This window comes from Rhinolophus hipposideros, assembly GCF_964194185.1.
Source record: "Rhinolophus hipposideros genome assembly, chromosome: 18".
Taxonomy (NCBI): Eukaryota; Metazoa; Chordata; class Mammalia; order Chiroptera; family Rhinolophidae; genus Rhinolophus; species Rhinolophus hipposideros.
The window spans coordinates 19,360,904-19,378,307 of record NC_138064.1 but is presented as its reverse complement, the minus strand read 5'-3'; the positions used below and the strand labels follow the sequence as shown (position 1 = coordinate 19,378,307).

Sequence of the window (17,404 nt, the reverse complement as noted above, 5' to 3'; positions counted from 1 at the left end):
ATTGGGGGTGACAATAGTTAGTAAAGTTACATAGGTTTCAGGTGTACAATTCTGTAATACATCATCTATCAGCCCTGAATTGAAATTTGCTTTAGATCTGAGCAATAAGAAAAAATAAGTGAATTTGGTGATTTTGCCTCAGATAATGGTACCATTAAAAAATGCTATTTCAATTCAGTATCACCCCATCACATATTCAGAGTTCTTTAAAAAGAAATTAGCCTTGCTTTAAAATAAGTCAGCAGAACTGTACAATATCAGAAGACCAAATGTAAAAAAAAAAAGTTTGAAGTTTGTCCCTATAGCTATGTTTGGTTTTTTCACACGAGGAAACATCAAGATGAGTTCATGCAGACCTGTATCATTAAATACATATAATTATATTGCCATTTGTGACAAATAGGTTTGTAAATGAAGATTATTTGAAAATGAAAATAATCAAGAGCTACACAAATCTAAGAAATTAAACTGCCAAATTGATCTCAATTTAAAATATCATTTATTTGTCACACATTTATTGAATGTGCTCCAGACACTACGCTCAGATACTGGGAATAAAAAGAAAATATAAGTAAGCACCTGTCCTCCAAGAACTGACAGCCTAGTAATCTTACTTCGTCAAGAAAAAACAAAACAGGAAAAACAAACATCTCTTCAGAGTGGATGGTCTGCTTCATGTAAAGTAGTGTTATGCTTAACATTTCTAAAAAACCATTTGCATTCATCCTGCTCTTCTTTCTCCTATTATCTTTCAAAACTCAGGTGAACTTTCCTTTTACATCAGAAACAGCTCTGAGAGATAACCCAGAATGTGGGCAGTGACTCCACCACAGTGATGTGAGCAGCCTGGGCCCCAGGCCACCTTGGCTTCCAGGAGAAAGGCTCCCTCCGGTCTAAAGATGGCTGCCGCCAAGTCTAGATATCCTTTCATAGGGCTGGTGAACCATCCCCATCAGTTTCTGGCCATTAATGGCTCATAAATGCCACCTTCTCAAAAGAAATGGCCTCCACCAAAACAAGCCACAATGCTCAGAGATGTCTGGAGGTTAACCCACCCTAACCCCCTTCCCCCTCCAGAATGCCCTCAGCCGATGATAGCCTGATGGGATGGTATAAAAGCCAGACACCCCACATCAAAATAGGACAACTCTGTAGTATCATTGGTGCTCCAAGTTCTGGGTGGAATCAGGCTAAGGCCAGACTTCAGTGCAACAATGTCTTTCTTTGCTTAGCACCTTGCCCTGTCCTGATCTCCTTACCTCACTTCCCGTCTCAATAAATCACTTGCCAATAATCGCTACCTCAGGTTCTTCCTCTGGGGAACTAAGACAACTAGTTTTTGTTATAATGTCCTCATTCCTTCAACTTCTGAGACACTACATATCAAATTGAACATTATCATACGACCACCTTTTCCTCAAAATACACCTCTAGACTATCAAGTCAAATCACTGGAACAGCTAATAGAAAAGACAAGAAAAAAGTCCAAGCTGTTTTTCACTAAACATAAATATGGGCATGTTTTTTCAAGTACATATAGAAGCAAAATTATTTAGACCAAATGGTTTTCCCCATAAAGATACTCATTTTCATTTTCATGAGCTGAATGCTCATTTGCTCCTAGTAGTCTGAAACAATATGGTAGAGGCAGAGGAGACGAATATTACTGTAGGCTGGGTATTGCTGCTAAAGGGTGCTATTTCCTCAATGTATAATTTACTAGCAAACTACAAATATTAAAGTGCATTTTTCAACTAATTGTGTATGAGCACAGTTGAAGTATGCATTTGTTGCAAAAAAGGTGAAGTTTTGACACAAATGTATTATTTTAATTCTTTTAATTATATCTGCTGCTTGTCTATTTCACCAGTAAAATTGTTTCATATATTCGGAATACTACGTAAAAGAGCAGAGGAAAATGCTAATAGATAAAGAATGCGGGTTTGGATTATGTTTATATGAAGTCCAAGGGGCAAAAAAACTAGGAGAAAGAGAAAAATGCAAGTAGTTGTGCTATTTCCTGGACCCCTCTGTTTCGAGTGCCTGGGGCGTGACCATCTCTAGCTCTTCAGAGCTTCCTACTCAGATGTACCTTTTGCAAAGAGCCCCCCATGCTTCCACCTCTTCTCCTGTGCACCTTTACTTCATCTATATCAAAAGTTAACTGACTTTGGTTTTGTTTCCCTTGCCTGCTTCTCCAAGAAGTAGCCCTAAACACCCCTTCCCTCCCTATATTTTTGTAGGGGCTTTTAAGGAAACAGTTCCTCGATCAAAACATGGAATGACTAGGTAATGGCAAGTGATTAGAACACTCACTAATCTATTCTTTTGTTTTGAATTTTATATCAAATGATAGCATATATTAAATTTCTGTGTTCAAAAGAGAGCTTCCAATAATCAGGTAATGTATTTTGAAGATATTTGTTACATTAGATGACCATGATATAAATCTAGAACAAGGAAACCCCAGTTATACAAGGAAACCCCAAAGTTATACTCCAAACTTTATGTTTTCCTAGTTCCAACTGTTATCAAAGTAGAATATGTACTCATTATAACAGTGTTTACTTTGTTGTTTTTTAAAAAGGAAGTAGCTTTTATAATTATCCAAGTTTAATTTAATTTGTACAGTAAATGCAATTAGGAAAAGGATACTTCCTGGGAAAAAAACACATTTCTACATTTTTCAAAAATCATTTTGTCTAAGAGTAACAGGAGAGTCTGGAATGACTGATTCTAAGTATCAAGGACTATAATCTTTCTCTCTTTTAGTTACTCCTTTTTTCAGGTAACTATGGACATCCTTTAAATTTTGAAAGGCATAGCAATTTTGTGGCATAGACTTAGAGGAGAAAAACATTAGAAATGTTTCCTAAAACTTTCACTTGACCTGATTACTTGATTTAGGGAAAGATCCCAATCTAAACATTAAGCCTTCCATTGTCTTCTTTGTGTTTTTTTCCTTTTTTGTTTTTAGAGGAGTCCATTCTCTTCCTCCTTTCACTTCTATAGATTAAACTTTCTCAAAAGAATATGAATAATCCCATCATCTAAAACAAAGAATAGATAAGTGAGTGTCATGAATATGTAGTTTCCTGATTTCTGTGTACTCTATCTTGTTAATGATAGATATTTATTATACTTCATGACAGACAGTTATAGAGGTCATTTCATGCGTCATAAACATTTAATTCTGGGAAATAATTCAAAAATTATTCAGATTAAGTCAATGTTCACTGCAAAATGTGACTAAAATGAAGGAGTTCTAAGAGATTTTCAGAAATCCCATTATAGTCATGCCAAAATTGTATTCGTAATAGATTGAAGTGACATGTGTATACTTGACTAAATTGACTTTCAAGAATAATTTTTAAATAACTAAAAAGTAACTTTTAACTTAACAGTTATTTTTATATATTAGCAATGAGTTTAAAACTTTGCCTTTATGACCCAAGGCACATTCATTTTAAAGACAACCAAGTGCATTTACAACAAATTTAAAGACACATAATGCCTTCCCTTTTTCAAAGCTAGAATTAAATACATACATATGTACATATGCATGTTTATATGTGCATATAAGTTATTATAATATTAGTTATAATAACATTACAATAGTCCCTTTACTAAGTGCCTACTATGCCCTAAGCACTATGTTTGTCATGGTTATACTTGCTCATTTCATCTCGTATCAATATTTTGAAGTAGGTATAGTTAGCTCTGTGGTATAGTAGGTATACTATACCTACTATAGTATAGTATACTGTGGTATACTACATATACCTACTGTGGTATAGTAGGTATAGTTCCTCTGTGGAGGAAATGGAACCTCGGAAAATTTAAGTAAGCAGACTAAGGGCACAGCTACTACAGAGCAGTGCTATATAAATTTGGAACTGCCCAGTAACCATTTAGCAATGCTACCCCATCACATCTGTAACCTCCAGTTGTAACAAAACGAGAAAAAAATAAGACTCAACCCATGTTCATAGATCAGGGAATAGAATTATTTATAACGTACACACTTATTGACAAGATGATGATAAATCCTCTGATTTCTGTCACGGCAGCCCATTTTTTAATGAAATGGGGTTTGTGAGGCACTTAGGACTAAAAAAATTTGGTACAAAAGAGGGTTCTGAGGATATGTGGTTTACAATATTATCATTCTTCTTCCATTGGCTTAAGAATTTCTATTAGAGTCCATAAAAAACCATCCTTACTGAAAACACAGTGCTAGGACATAAAGAACAAGGTGTTTAATGCCACATCACTGGACAAAAAGCTGGAAAGCAGCTACCACTATCTTAAAGGGAAGAAGAACCCCCTCAGGCACACCTTCTAATGAGGTGTCAGCACTGAGGGCTGATAGGAAACATTCTGGAAAGCAGCTTTCCTGCCATGTTGCATCAGGGATGGAAATGGACTGAGTAGACCTGGAGGCTGACGACAAATGGCCATTGTCTGTAAACAGCAGTCATACATCGATGTAAGTGCGAGGAGTGTGTGTGAGAAAGATTAACAGAGAGGAAGGGAGGGAGAGAGGGAAGAAAGGAGGGAGGGAGAGAGAGACATTCCTAACACATTGTGACAACCCCCATAGTAGCATGGCAACTCAGTGTAAAGAATTGCTATAATTGGTGTGATATTTTAGTTAGGTACTTACTTGCATGCTTTAAAATTAAAAAGGAAATCCTTAAAGTTCTGCTTACCAAAGTGTATGTGGCTTGTCTTCTGTAAAGTCTAACCATGACAATCTCCAGCAATATGTTTGACACTATTCCCATGGAGTTCAATTCATAGCCTTCCTCCAGTTCTGCAGAACTGTTAAGCCCCACCCTCTCCATATCCATTTATTTTTCTTGTAGTATGTAGACTCAGAAATGTCAGCCTCAGAACCTGGGAAGTATTGACAGAATCAAAGTCTCTATCCCTTTCAGTCATTATCCTTAGGTGTCTGAAGTTTGAGAACAGAAGTTGGCAATAGAACTTTTTAAAGAAAACACTCAGGAAGCAGAATACAAAGAAAACAGATTTTTGCTTGTAAATTCATTATTTACCACATGTAAATGGAAGTAGGAGCCTGACTTGAACTTGAATCTGGGTTAACTTAGGACAAAGTCAGAAAATCATTAGAAACAAAGACCAGAGTCATAGAATCTGCTGCTTCACTTCCAGGAGAATGCAATGTTAACTGCCAGAGAGCAAAAGTCCTACCTATTCAGTAAAAGGCTTGGTCAAGGCTGATCTGTAATAAACTTGATTCCATGTTCCAATTGGGTCAAGTTTAAGAGTCAGTAAAGGTCAAGCTAGGTCAGCAAATATGCTTGATCTCTAGACCTGAATTGGTTTTCTTTCTGGGAACAAAACTGAAAAGGTCACTTCCTCTTCTGAATGCTTTAGGAATAAGCAGGTTTTACAGTTTTGCTGGCTAAGCCAGATGGAAGGTTTCCAGGCTATGAAGTCTTCATAGTTAGGTGGCCACACTGGTAGTAAAGAGAGCAGAAAACATTAGCTCTATTTAGTCCTTGAAATTCTAAGCCAGTGAAGAAAATTCTAGGCCAGTGCATCTAGATCAGTGAAGACGTTTTGGAAAACGTATTTTAAAAGTTGATATGAAGCCAAGGACAGAGGGCACAAGGGGACACAGAAGAGATAGTAGAACAGCAGGGATGTTAGGGAAGGATGCTTTCAGCTTAATTCACCGGTATCTGGGGAAATACGGGGAAGGGTGCTCACTACCACCCCAGTGAGCACCTCTCTGCTATGATTACTCTCCTACAGTTCCTCTTTCTTTTATCCGACTGCAACCCCCATCCCATGCCACCTCCAGATCAGAACTGTTTTAACCCTGTGTTCTAGAATGTTGGCCAAGTTGGGAGAGAGAAGGAAAAGAGAGACCAATTGGATGAAGGACAGCTAGAGATTGTGTGGGCTCTATCCCCTTTCAAACTACCATGTCCATGTATGATTATGTACACAACACACAGATGGTCTTCTTTCATGCCTAGTCCATTTTAAAAAAGAGATAAACACAGATTAGAAGGAACAAAACGAAACGGCAAAGAGACAAACTAGGTATCACTGCCTCTGGGGAGCCATCCTTAAACATGCCCTCATCCCCACCCCTGCCCTTCCCTTTATAGCAGAGTGAGAAACTCCTCACCGTGTTCCCACAGTTCCTTGGTGGTATCTGTCTTGTGCTTATCACACTGTATTTTATTGGTTGAGGATATACTTCTCCTCACCTGGACTGTGAGCTACATACAACAGGGTGTGTATGTTATTTACTGTGTGCCTGAGTGAGCTGGATTGAATGCTGTGGTTTCCAGTGTCCTTGGGACATTTCATAGTAAATATTAAAGAATGGAAAGTAGGAAGCATGTAGGAAAAATATAGGAAGCATGAGATTATTCCACTGAAGACTCATAATAAAATAATTTATGACTCACTGTTTATTATATTTTATGTGTATAAGTCTATAATGATGAGCCTCTTTTTAATGGTGTAAGTAGTCAGTGGCTAGAGGGATAAAGGCAAAGTTCCCAAGCCCAATTACCGGTATATTATTAAAACGTCATGGCCAAGTGAGGGCATCTATGGAAAACTGAATTGGTCGTGATCTTAAAGTGGTCCAGTCAAAGAAACTAAATTGGGTTAACTAAAACAACTCATTCATTTTAACCACTTTACCTTTAAATTACTGAATCTTGCCATTATATCTGGTTCTCAGATTCTTCAAGCCAAAATAATCAATATTAACACAAGTTAATTACACTATACGTCCATCGAGATTATTTCTCAGAAAGTTCATTCACTATGACTCCACATAGACTTACATGTTGAGATTGAGGTCTGCATATAATTATTTTTACAGGAAAAATTCTAGAGCCAAACACACCCCACTGGTTTTGATAACAGGAAATAAGGTGAAACTGCAGCACACTCAAAAACTCAGAGGGTCCTTTACTGTTGCAGCAGAATTCAATCCAAACCCCAAAAACTAAATGAAATCACATTTTCACCGCCTTCGTTTTCCTAAACCTTTATAAAAACCAAACAGTAACTGTCCGGGAAATGTGGTATCTATTCACTGCAGTGAGCAGGTTAACTCTTCCCCAAGAGATTGTATAGGTTTTGGCGTCACATACTTAAAACTATTGGTCAGCTTACTTCAGTCTTCAGAATACGTTTTGGTCTAGAAGTGCATGTCCTTCCCCGCAGGAGAGTAAACTGTAATGCCTGGCTTGCTCCTTCGTTACAGGGAACAATAGATGCGCGTCCTCCAATGCAGCGTCCTGCGCCAGGTGCCTTGCGCTGGGTCCAGAATGTGGATGGTGTGCTCAAGAGGTGGGCCTTTTCTTTTTCTTTGCTTTATTTTCTTCTTCTCTCTTTTTCTCACATTTGACCTTCTCTTTAGCATCATTTCTTTGCCCTAACATTTCATTAAAGGTGCATCAGGAAAAAGAAAGATACTGATGAGCATCGGAGAAATTTTATTCGGTTTTATGCTTAGAAACAGCATATCTGGCTGAATATGAAGTGTAAGCTTTTTATTAGGAAAATTATGGTAATTTTGAAATGAAGTGCAAACCATTTTTATGTTTTCCATCTGTTCTATGAAAAACTTGGCAAACACAAATAGTAACTTTCGCTAGGTCAGTAGGCTGTGTGTGAAATTCTTGCTGCAGTTTGGGGCATTAGTTATATATCCAAGTAGAATCCTTGTCTTGTACTTGCTTATTAAAGAAAAGCAAGCTAATTTATCGGTCTATTTCATTCCTTTTTATTTGAAATACTTGGAGATAAGCGTTATTCCATCTCATAACGCTGTCCGTCAATTATGGAACGTGGGATGCTTTTCCTTTGACATGTGACCCGATTCATGCGGTATTTTATACATTTAACATTCTGTGGAATGGAGAATAATTCAAAAAATGTTCAGTGTTCAAAATTAGCGTTTTTATATTCTATCAAGAGAAATATATCCCAATAACAAACTTCTTAGTAAAACAATTATAAGGTATTTCTTCTTTCTTGGCTCTAAAGTTATTTTGTGAGTGTTGTTACTTTTGGTCATGGTAATATTCGATCAGAACTACCTTATGTAATAAGTTACAATGAAGAAGCCATCTGCTAATTTGTGTTTCTTTTATGAGACTGCTGAGGTACTTTTACAATTATTTATGCAGCCCCTGGGAATTGGAACAAATAGGTCTTCAATAGCCTTTTGCTTGACATGAAGAGAAATCTCTTAGCTTTGCCTCCTCTGATTTAGCGCAGAAACTGCACCTACCATCATCTTTCCAACCTTTCCTGATACTGCTTGCCCTTATGCGTCCCCCAGGAGGCAAAAGAAAGCTGAAATTCCACAAAAGATCGTGGACATTACTTTCTTCTATGAGACAAGTTAGGAAAGAGGCAGAGGAGGGGTTCATGAAACAGTAGCCATATCGGAAAGTCAGCCCCCCTCTTGCTGACCACCCAAAGGTGTCCTTAATGTAGACTTGACTTGACCAGTGAGGAAATCAGATGTCACTCAAAACTCATCAGTACTTCGCGAGAACCAAGGGAGTCAAGCAATGTTACCGAGAGGACAATACCAGAGTTACTGGGACCAATCTCATTGCTTCCATTTCCTATGGGCCAAATGACCAGACAGAATTCACCCTGTTCTCTGAGCATCCCTTTCCTCAGCTCTATAACCTTGAGTTTGGAGTTTACTGCCAAGTTTTTCTCTGTCAAGAATATTTCATGGCTTGATAGTTCTTGACCCTAATCCATACTCCATTTTAGATTTTTATTACGTCACCAAGGAAGATCCTTCGAGTTCTGAAGTGTGTGCCAACTTGACATCAGTTGATAAGAACTTTAATAAGTGTAGTTTAGAGGAACTTTCAAAAAATAGTTCAGAAACCCAGTGTCAGCTCAAGGCAATCTGCCAGCCATATAGAATGTCGGTTCCAGAGGGACCCCATCTCCATCTCATACCTCGGCTGGCAAGAAAAGTCAGAAGAGTCACAGTTATAGGAGTTGCAATGTCAGTCCTGCCATGGGAGGAGGGATTTTGATTGTTCCAAGGAATGGCTGGTCAAATGGGAGGTAAGCCAAGGGGTAAAGGTGGGGGGGCTGCCAGAACAGAGAAGGAAAACCTGTGCCTGCTGTTGGTCAGGTCTTCATAGGGGGATCTCAGAAAATATTCAGAAATGACTTGGCAGCTGCTGTCCCAAAATATTCTATGTAGTGCAGGGTGGTCTAATTTATATGCTAAAAAAGCAGGCTCTGAAATGAGATCAGCTTGGATTCAAATCCCAGTTCCATCAATTTCTAACTGTATAAATGTGGACACGTTAACCTGACCCACTCTAAACCTGTTTCCCTGAGCTCTAAAATGGAAATAACAAGTGTACCTATGACACAGTGTCGTGACGATTAAGTGAAACAGCATGTGGGAAGCATTGGGCATGTAGGCATTACTTAAGAAATGGGAGTTGTTATTACAAGAGACTCAGGAGCTTCACTCGGGCTTAGGAAACTCAGAGAATTGCCTATGTTAAGAACACACCCTCAGAGGAAGCAATCAGTGAGAGAGCTCAGCCACTAGCGACATCATTAACATAAAGAGCTGTCCACTCCCTCCAGGCTGACCTGACATCGACAGGAAGAATGGAACGGTTAATTCTGAAAGGTTGCCCACCACTTAAGCATGTATGTAACTGATGTCTTTTATTTCTCAAGCAGCAAAGGTGGAGGGACAAGGAAGGACGATGCAGTTTTTCCCTGTTCATGATTAGAAGAGATAAACAGTAAAAAAAAACATTAAGACTGGTGTGTGTAATTTTCAAAGCTGGTCAAAAGTAAAAGATCGCTAGGAACTTTACACAGGGTAAACTCAATCTGCCTACATTCTTGGGTAGCACGTTAACCTGCCATTCTATACATTCTGCCTTCCTTCTCTCCACACTACATAAAAGTAACTGAAAAATATTCCAGATAGAAGTTTACCTAGTTTATCAGAAACATTCAATACTACTTAGTCTAATGCCTCATGTTCCTTTTTGATATGTGTGAACAACCTGACAAGGTGCTCTTCCTCTCCTGCCTGATACATCCAATACAGGTTGTGATTGCACAGCGAGTTTAGAGGGCAGCCCTGGAGCCTCATTGCACTAAAATAGAATACAAAGGGCATTCACTGTCAAAGGCAATATGATAGAATTCTTTCATTTCTGTGCAGCCTGCCAAATTTCAAAGTCAGAAGGACTCAGAAATGAGTAGGAGAAAACATCTCCCCAAATTATTACATTAAATGGGTGAAAGTAACAACTGAAGAAAAGCCAACCAGGGTAACTTCAACCTGGCTGTTCATTTCATATACGTTTTAGATGTAGACAACTGAAGTATGAGTATGCTTGAGTTATTTCTTGTAGAAAAAATAAGAATTAGAAGAAATTAAAATGACACCAAATACCAAAAATTAAAAGGGTGTGGTTTCAAATTCTTTTGTTGTATACAAAGTGGAAAGTAGGCCACAGTGGGTAGGGGCAGCATTCCATTCTTTATTTTGATGCCACGGTCTTCTCTTTTCAAACCTAATTGTCAAATTGGCAGTGTTTTTCTAACTTAGTTTTTTTGTTTTTTTTCCTCAACAGAAGTTAGCTACTTTATTCCTATTATTATTATTTCTGGCCTCCACATTGGTCTCCTTATTGTTCCTTGCCCAAGCCAGACATACTTCTTTCTGCCTGGGGGCTTTTACACAGTATGTTCCCTCTCTGTGTGATTTTTTTTTTCCTCCACAAGTCCCTCGAGTTCACTCTCTGATACTTTTGTTCAAATGTCATCTGACGATCCTATTTAAAAATGCAAACGACATCCCATCCCTTTTTGACATTCTTTTTTTTTTCATTTTTAAATTATAGTTGGCATATAATATTATATTGGTTGCAGGTGTACAATATTGTTTTTACAGTGGAGTAAAAACAGCCATGCTGATTCAGACATTGCAACATGATTGAAACTGTTTTGCCTATTTCGGCAAAATCATGTGACATTTAAAGATCAAATTGCATAGCTTGATGTATAGTTGCAGTGAATTTACTATGCTTCCTCCTTTTTCATTCGGTATATACAAATAACAAAATCCCTGGCTGAAAAGAAAACTTATTTGTACTTTATTCCTTTCCTGATTCGAAGGCTTGGGGTTTTTACATCTGTGAAACACATGTGGCCCTGAGTCTGTGTCCTCTCTTGTGAGGCTTGAATGAGCATACATGTCCAAGCCTTATGCACCCTCAATATTCCCCAGGCTCTGGGACAGGTGAGACTCCCCCACACCCCCGTCATCTAGCCTGAGGCTTTCTGAAAGAAAGTTGTACATAGGACAGCAATACATACCACCTTTCTCTGTGGAACTCCAAGATGTTTATAAACCAAATTTCACATTCAGTACCTCTGTTTTATCAACAGGATAAATTTGGATACAAGAAATTAAGGCTTTGAATGTTTTAAACTTCAGGCTAAAATCTAGGTGTATGGTCAATGTCACAGCAAATTGAGTTTTTCTGTTTCCTTGAAGTCATTTACCAAATGACACCTGGAAATCTTGAAAAGGAAAAAATCTCTGCTGTGTTTTAATTATATTTATATTACAAGTATGCTCCACACCTAAGTCAGGATCAGTACTGTAAAGGGTCGCATAGTAAAAAAATTTTTTTAAGATTTGTGGGCCACATACTGTGTGCTGTACACCCTTTCTTATTGTTTCAAAGCATTTAAAAAATGTAAAGAGCATGTTTTAGCACACAAGCCATACAAAAACAGGCCAGGGGTTGTAATTGTCCCACTGTTCCTAGTTTTCTAACCCCTGTTCTAAACTGAGATAGGAATTAAATTAAAATCCTTGTATGAATGTTTTTATATTGGCCTACCACCATCCCATCTGATTACTCACCACTGCCAGCGATATCCCTGTTTATAATTAGTGACCTCATATTCAGCTGATGCCAATCTTGATCATCTCCTTTCTTCACAACCTATGACATTCTGTGCTTCCCCTAAACGTAATGCCCATGATAATTACATGTAGTTGCTTAGTGGTTGAATTCACCGATGGTCTCCTGACTCTCTGACGACAGGGACTCTTTCCATCTTGTTCCATTCTATATCCTCAGCACCTACCAAACTTCTGTCTCTGAGTAAGTATTCAGTCAACTTATATGACTGAAAGATTGACTGGACACCCAACTCTCTGAATCAGCTGAACTAAAGGAGGAATGACTGAATACCACATCAAAATAGCCACTGCCAGGAAGATCACAGAGCAAATATCTAGCTAATGTGTAAGCAAACACCCCAAATAATTCTGGCCAACATTATAGATAATGAAAAATATTTCTATATATTTCCTGTTCTTAGGAAAAAACCTGAGTGGTTCCATGAAGAATCAAAATTAATTTTTTTTCTCAGTCAAGATAAATTAAATTTTAAGGTTGTTCCATTATTTCCAAGTTTATTGGATGGCTATTGCATAACCATCAACTAACCAATGCCGAACAGTAATGAAATTTCCAGATTCAGTTGCAAAATCAGGAGAATTTGAGTTGCCACCTTGTATCTCCCTGCCTCATTATGGGCATCTTTCTTGGTTTATTGAGTTACTTACAAGCTGTTGTGTGTATAACATGTTGGTGGATTTTAGAGTCTAAGACAAGTGTATTTCCAATTCATTCTTTCATGAATTTTCTGTACCTAATTAGGCATGTGACTTCTGAGGACTTGCTCTCATATTCCAAACATAATAGTATGTAATAAACATACCAGTTGAGATCTTTGAGAACTGAGGCTTACACTTGGAACCACTGAATGGTCTGTTTTGGCTAAATTTTCTTTTGGAGCAGTCTTCACAAAGTAAAATATTTAGAAAGAATTAAGTGGGTATAATTTTACGGTGATCAGTTAACAATATTTAAAGTACTTGGTTCAAATTTCCTCTTTAATATTCATTTTCTTCTTTTTAAATAAGATTTAGAAATTAAAGCTTTATTTAAGACAAATTTGCCAGCACTCTTATTGGAAATATGCAGCTATTTTGAGTAGTTGCATAATTTGGGCAATATTAGAAGATGGCTTCTTTGCAATATTTGTTATGTGGTTTTCTTTGGTTATAATTGAGATAATATGCACTAAAAATGTCAGTGATTTTCCTTCTTTTAAACAGGATTTCACTTCAGGTGGAACAAGGAGTGAACGTTGTGATATTGTTTCCAATTTAATAAGCAAAGGCTGCTCGATTGATTCAATAGAATACCCATCTGTGCATGTAATACCAAGTGAAAATGAAATTAATACCCAGGTGACACCAGGAGAAGTGTTGATCCAGCTGCGCCCAGGTTTGATGACTTCCAAATAAATCTACAATGATTCTTAATTTGCAATTACATTTAGTTTTATTTGTTCATATTTAATATTTTGTGGTAGGCAGTACTGTTGTAGAAAAAAATAACAGTGGGCTCAGAATCAAGAAATCAGAATTCTAGTCTTTATTGTGCCTAAAACTAGCTAGCTGTGTGGCCTGAGATACTCTGCAAACCCGACCACACTATATTATAATTCTCTGTTTCCAGACTTGATCACATTGTAATGTAATTGTGTTCCTACTCTACTGCCAGCTCTGGAAGAAAGAGAACATATTTTATTCCACTCTGTTTCTCCAATGCCTAGCAGAGTGCTGGCATGTAGTAAGCATTCCATAAGTATTTGTTGAATTTATGAGTTGAATAATTAATTAGTAATTGATGTGAATTAAGCTAAGTCCTTGTGGATAACAACTTTTAGACATAAAACTACAATTCTTAATTGTCATCATTTGTATGGCCCCTGAGATTAACACACTTTCCCTCCTATATTCCCATGCACTTGCCCTTCCATCACATTATATCCCACAGTTTGACACATGTAGCAGACCACCAGAAATCATTCATTTTCCTGCAGTGCTAGAGAATCCCAGTGTACAAGCTACATATTTCAAGATAAGTTCAGGTGCACAATGCATCACTTAATTCAATGCATTTACTTTTAAGCAGTATGCAGTTGCCTTTAAGCTTTTATTATTTCATTCTGGGTGGTCTTGTCCTGTCATTAATTTTTTAAATAACCATTATGACACATGACCTCCCTATTCCAAAGCTGAACTATTTCTTCCACACTCTTGGATTACCATATCAACAAAAAACATTTCTTTCTTGGCCCTAGACATAGTCCAAGCTTCCAATTAAAACTGTGCTCTTCACCATGTAAAACAATTATAAAGCACAGTATGGACATATATGAGCAACAGTTGGAAAGGGATACACAAAAATGAAAGTAGTTAGGTTGGTAAGCTTATGACCCTTGTCACCTCTGTTGTTGCCATAACAAAATGCCATACACTAGGTGGCTTAACTGAAATTTATTTTCTCACATTTCTGGAGGCTAGGAAGTCAAGAGCAAGGTGCTAGCCAGTTCAGTTCCTGGAGGAGAGTGAGAGTGAGAGAGAGAGCTCTCTTTGTTGGCTCTTCTTATAAGGCACTAATCCCATCATGAAGGCCCCACCCTCATAAGGCACCCTTAGAATCTCATTTAAACCTACTTATCTCCCAAAGGTCCCATCTCCAAACACCATCACATTGTGGATTAGGGCTTCAAGATATAAATTAGGGGGTGGGGAGACACAATTCAGTCCATAGCACTTGATATATAAAATAATTTCAAAGGCAATGAAATATTTTCAGAAATTTACATATTTTAGACAAAACAACAAAAAACTGAATTCCAAAAAGTGAAACTGTTTTTGTAAGCCAATATATCTGAGCACTGTGCAATAAAATTTGAAATAAATACAAGAGGATAAATATTAAATAACAGAGAAACTAAGAAAAGCTTCTCCTAAGTAAATTCCAAGGACAAATCACAACTCTAGTCATACATTATTTAATAACAACAGTAATAACAACACACATCAAAATACATGGGACATGATTGAAGTTGCTCTCAGGAAAATCCAAAACTTTAAATGCTTTTATTATTGAAAAAGAATGAAGCCAAATTAACTAAGTATCCAGATAAAAATAAAGGAAAAACAAAAATGTAATTACCATAAGGAAAACAACAGGAAGGAATTCACAAGTTAAGAAAAATACAAAATTAATGAAATCCAAAATAGAAATAAAACGAATGTATAAATCCAAGAGGTGGTCCTTTATAAAGCCCAATAAAATAAATTGTTGACAAATCTAATTAAGAAAAGAGGACAAACGGCAAATAACCTAATTATATAGACTATCACCAGAGAAACAAATATTGGAGAAAAACTACTTTAACAAAATATCAAACACAAAATCTATGTTAAAAATGTGTAAATATTCATAATATAGATAATTTGTAGGAAAATATATGATTAAAATTGACTCAAGAAGAGGGGCAACCCTAAAAAACCTAATAAAGATGTGAGAAGTTAAGTACACATCAAGCTTATCGTATATAACTTGCCTCTAATAAATATGACTACACTCTTTAAAAATGTCTTGCTCTTTTTTAAATACCTGAAGATTTGAAAATGACAAGGTGCATTTTTTTCTACTGTTACACTTAAATTTATACACTTAAATGAATTTAGCTTGTTCCCTTTTGCAGATATAACAGTGGTTGAATCCTCCTGAGACTATAAAGTACCAGTTTAAATGTTGGAAAACTGTTTCAGTGCTGTTTCCGTAATGATACTAATGATAATGATAGTCATGACAGTAATGGTAATGAGGCAGGAGAAACGTGGACTTCAGCGATAATGGGGAGGTAGCATGCTCAGGGTTTGGTGATTGGTGAGCGTGGGGACATGTGGGCTCTGGCTCAAGCGACTAAGTGAGATGGGGAAGGCTGCCCTTTGTGGAGGGGGTGGTATTGAGTTCAAACTGAGACTACTTGAGTTGAGGTAGTAACTTGTCTATAAGAGACTGAAGTTCAGGAGAGAGATACAGGTTGGAGACAGACCTGGCAGATGTCAACATGAAATGGTGAATGAAGGCGGTATGGATGAGATCAGAGGTAGGAGGAAAGTGAAAAGGGAAATGCTTAATGTCTATGTTAATCATTATGGGGCATGATTTTATTCAATTTCCCATTACTATTTGAATTTCTGTATGCAAATTAGTATAATTCTCTAATGTGTGTGAGTCATCTTTACAACATAGCTATGACAGAACTATATTTCGTAACCTGCATATATAGAAAATATTTATTACATTAGATTTAATAAGTTCATCTAAAAATGCATTACGGCATCAAAGACATGCCAGCTTTGGGGCATAATATATAAAGCTGTTTTTTATCAACTCCAGATATATATAGAAACATCACTCTTCATTATGTAAAAGTTCTTTCCACATGGTACATATAAGAGTTGAGGGTTTAATATAATGCATACCTAAGTGTAAAATGTATCCCCTAATATTGATTTTGATTTATTTGATTTAGTTCTAACACTTTATTCTTTTCTGATAAAAATATATGCCCTTCAATGTAGAATCTATTAAGATTTTTTTTAATTTAATAGATATTTCTATTATATACTGACTACATTTTTAAAAGAAAATTAGGACTACATAAAAATACATACAATATATAATCAAAATATTTGAAATGAGGTTTGAAAATGGTATTTTCTTCTACGTTTCACTTCTTAAACTACGCTTCTTTTCTTATTTTTACCTATCAATCTTTTGGAAAAGTAATAACAGAATTAGGTTACTAATCCTAGTTGAAGTTCCCTAAGAACACTGAAATGAAATTTCTAGGAAGGTAGGTGAGAGAAGGGAATTCTTTAATTCTGCTTTGGAATAATACGAGGTATATGGTAAGGATCAGTATAATCGATAGCTATACTTCACTAATTCAAGAAAATATTTCAACTTGATTCATTTTAATGTTGTAAAGAAAAACATTTAATTTAGTGTAGCTTAATTTAAAATGTCAGATTTTTCAGGTATCCTTCCTAAATTCAAAATTAAAAAAAAAACACACCATAAAATATAAAAATTATGCATTTCCCCCTCTCACCCCTGGCACATATCTCCCATTTTATCTCCCACAAAAATTGAGAAATGTGCTGCTAAAGTCTGTGCCTTGCTATTTCAAACCAGTCTCATTCTTGGGCTTTCTCCTTCTCCTGCCCAAGTATAATTAATAGTAATTGGCTGCTCTTTTTACCTGCTATACTTTTACACATTTTCAGTTTCATCTGATAGGAAACATTTTAAATGATCTATTCTTAATGTCCAGCCATGTTTGTTGCAGCCAGTTCTTTAGAGATGCTCACACCATTACTTGAGTGATTCAAAATTCAGTCTAACAACTTTTAATTCTTTGGGCT

At 36.7% G+C, this 17,404-nt stretch overlaps 1 protein-coding gene across 4 annotated transcripts in view; it reads left to right on the top strand.

Annotated features, from left to right (window-relative positions):
* Nucleotides 1-17,404, top strand: part of ITGB8 (integrin subunit beta 8) — a 72,040-nt gene that overhangs the window by 17,297 nt on the left and 37,339 nt on the right. For all 4 annotated transcript variants that reach the window (XM_081079864.1, XM_081079866.1, XM_081079867.1 and 1 more), the window contains exons 2-3: nucleotides 7,265-7,350; nucleotides 13,220-13,391. In XM_081079864.1, the coding sequence (XP_080935990.1) occupies nucleotides 7,265-7,350; nucleotides 13,220-13,391 (258 nt within the window). The remainder of the gene's footprint in view (nucleotides 1-7,264; nucleotides 7,351-13,219; nucleotides 13,392-17,404) is intronic.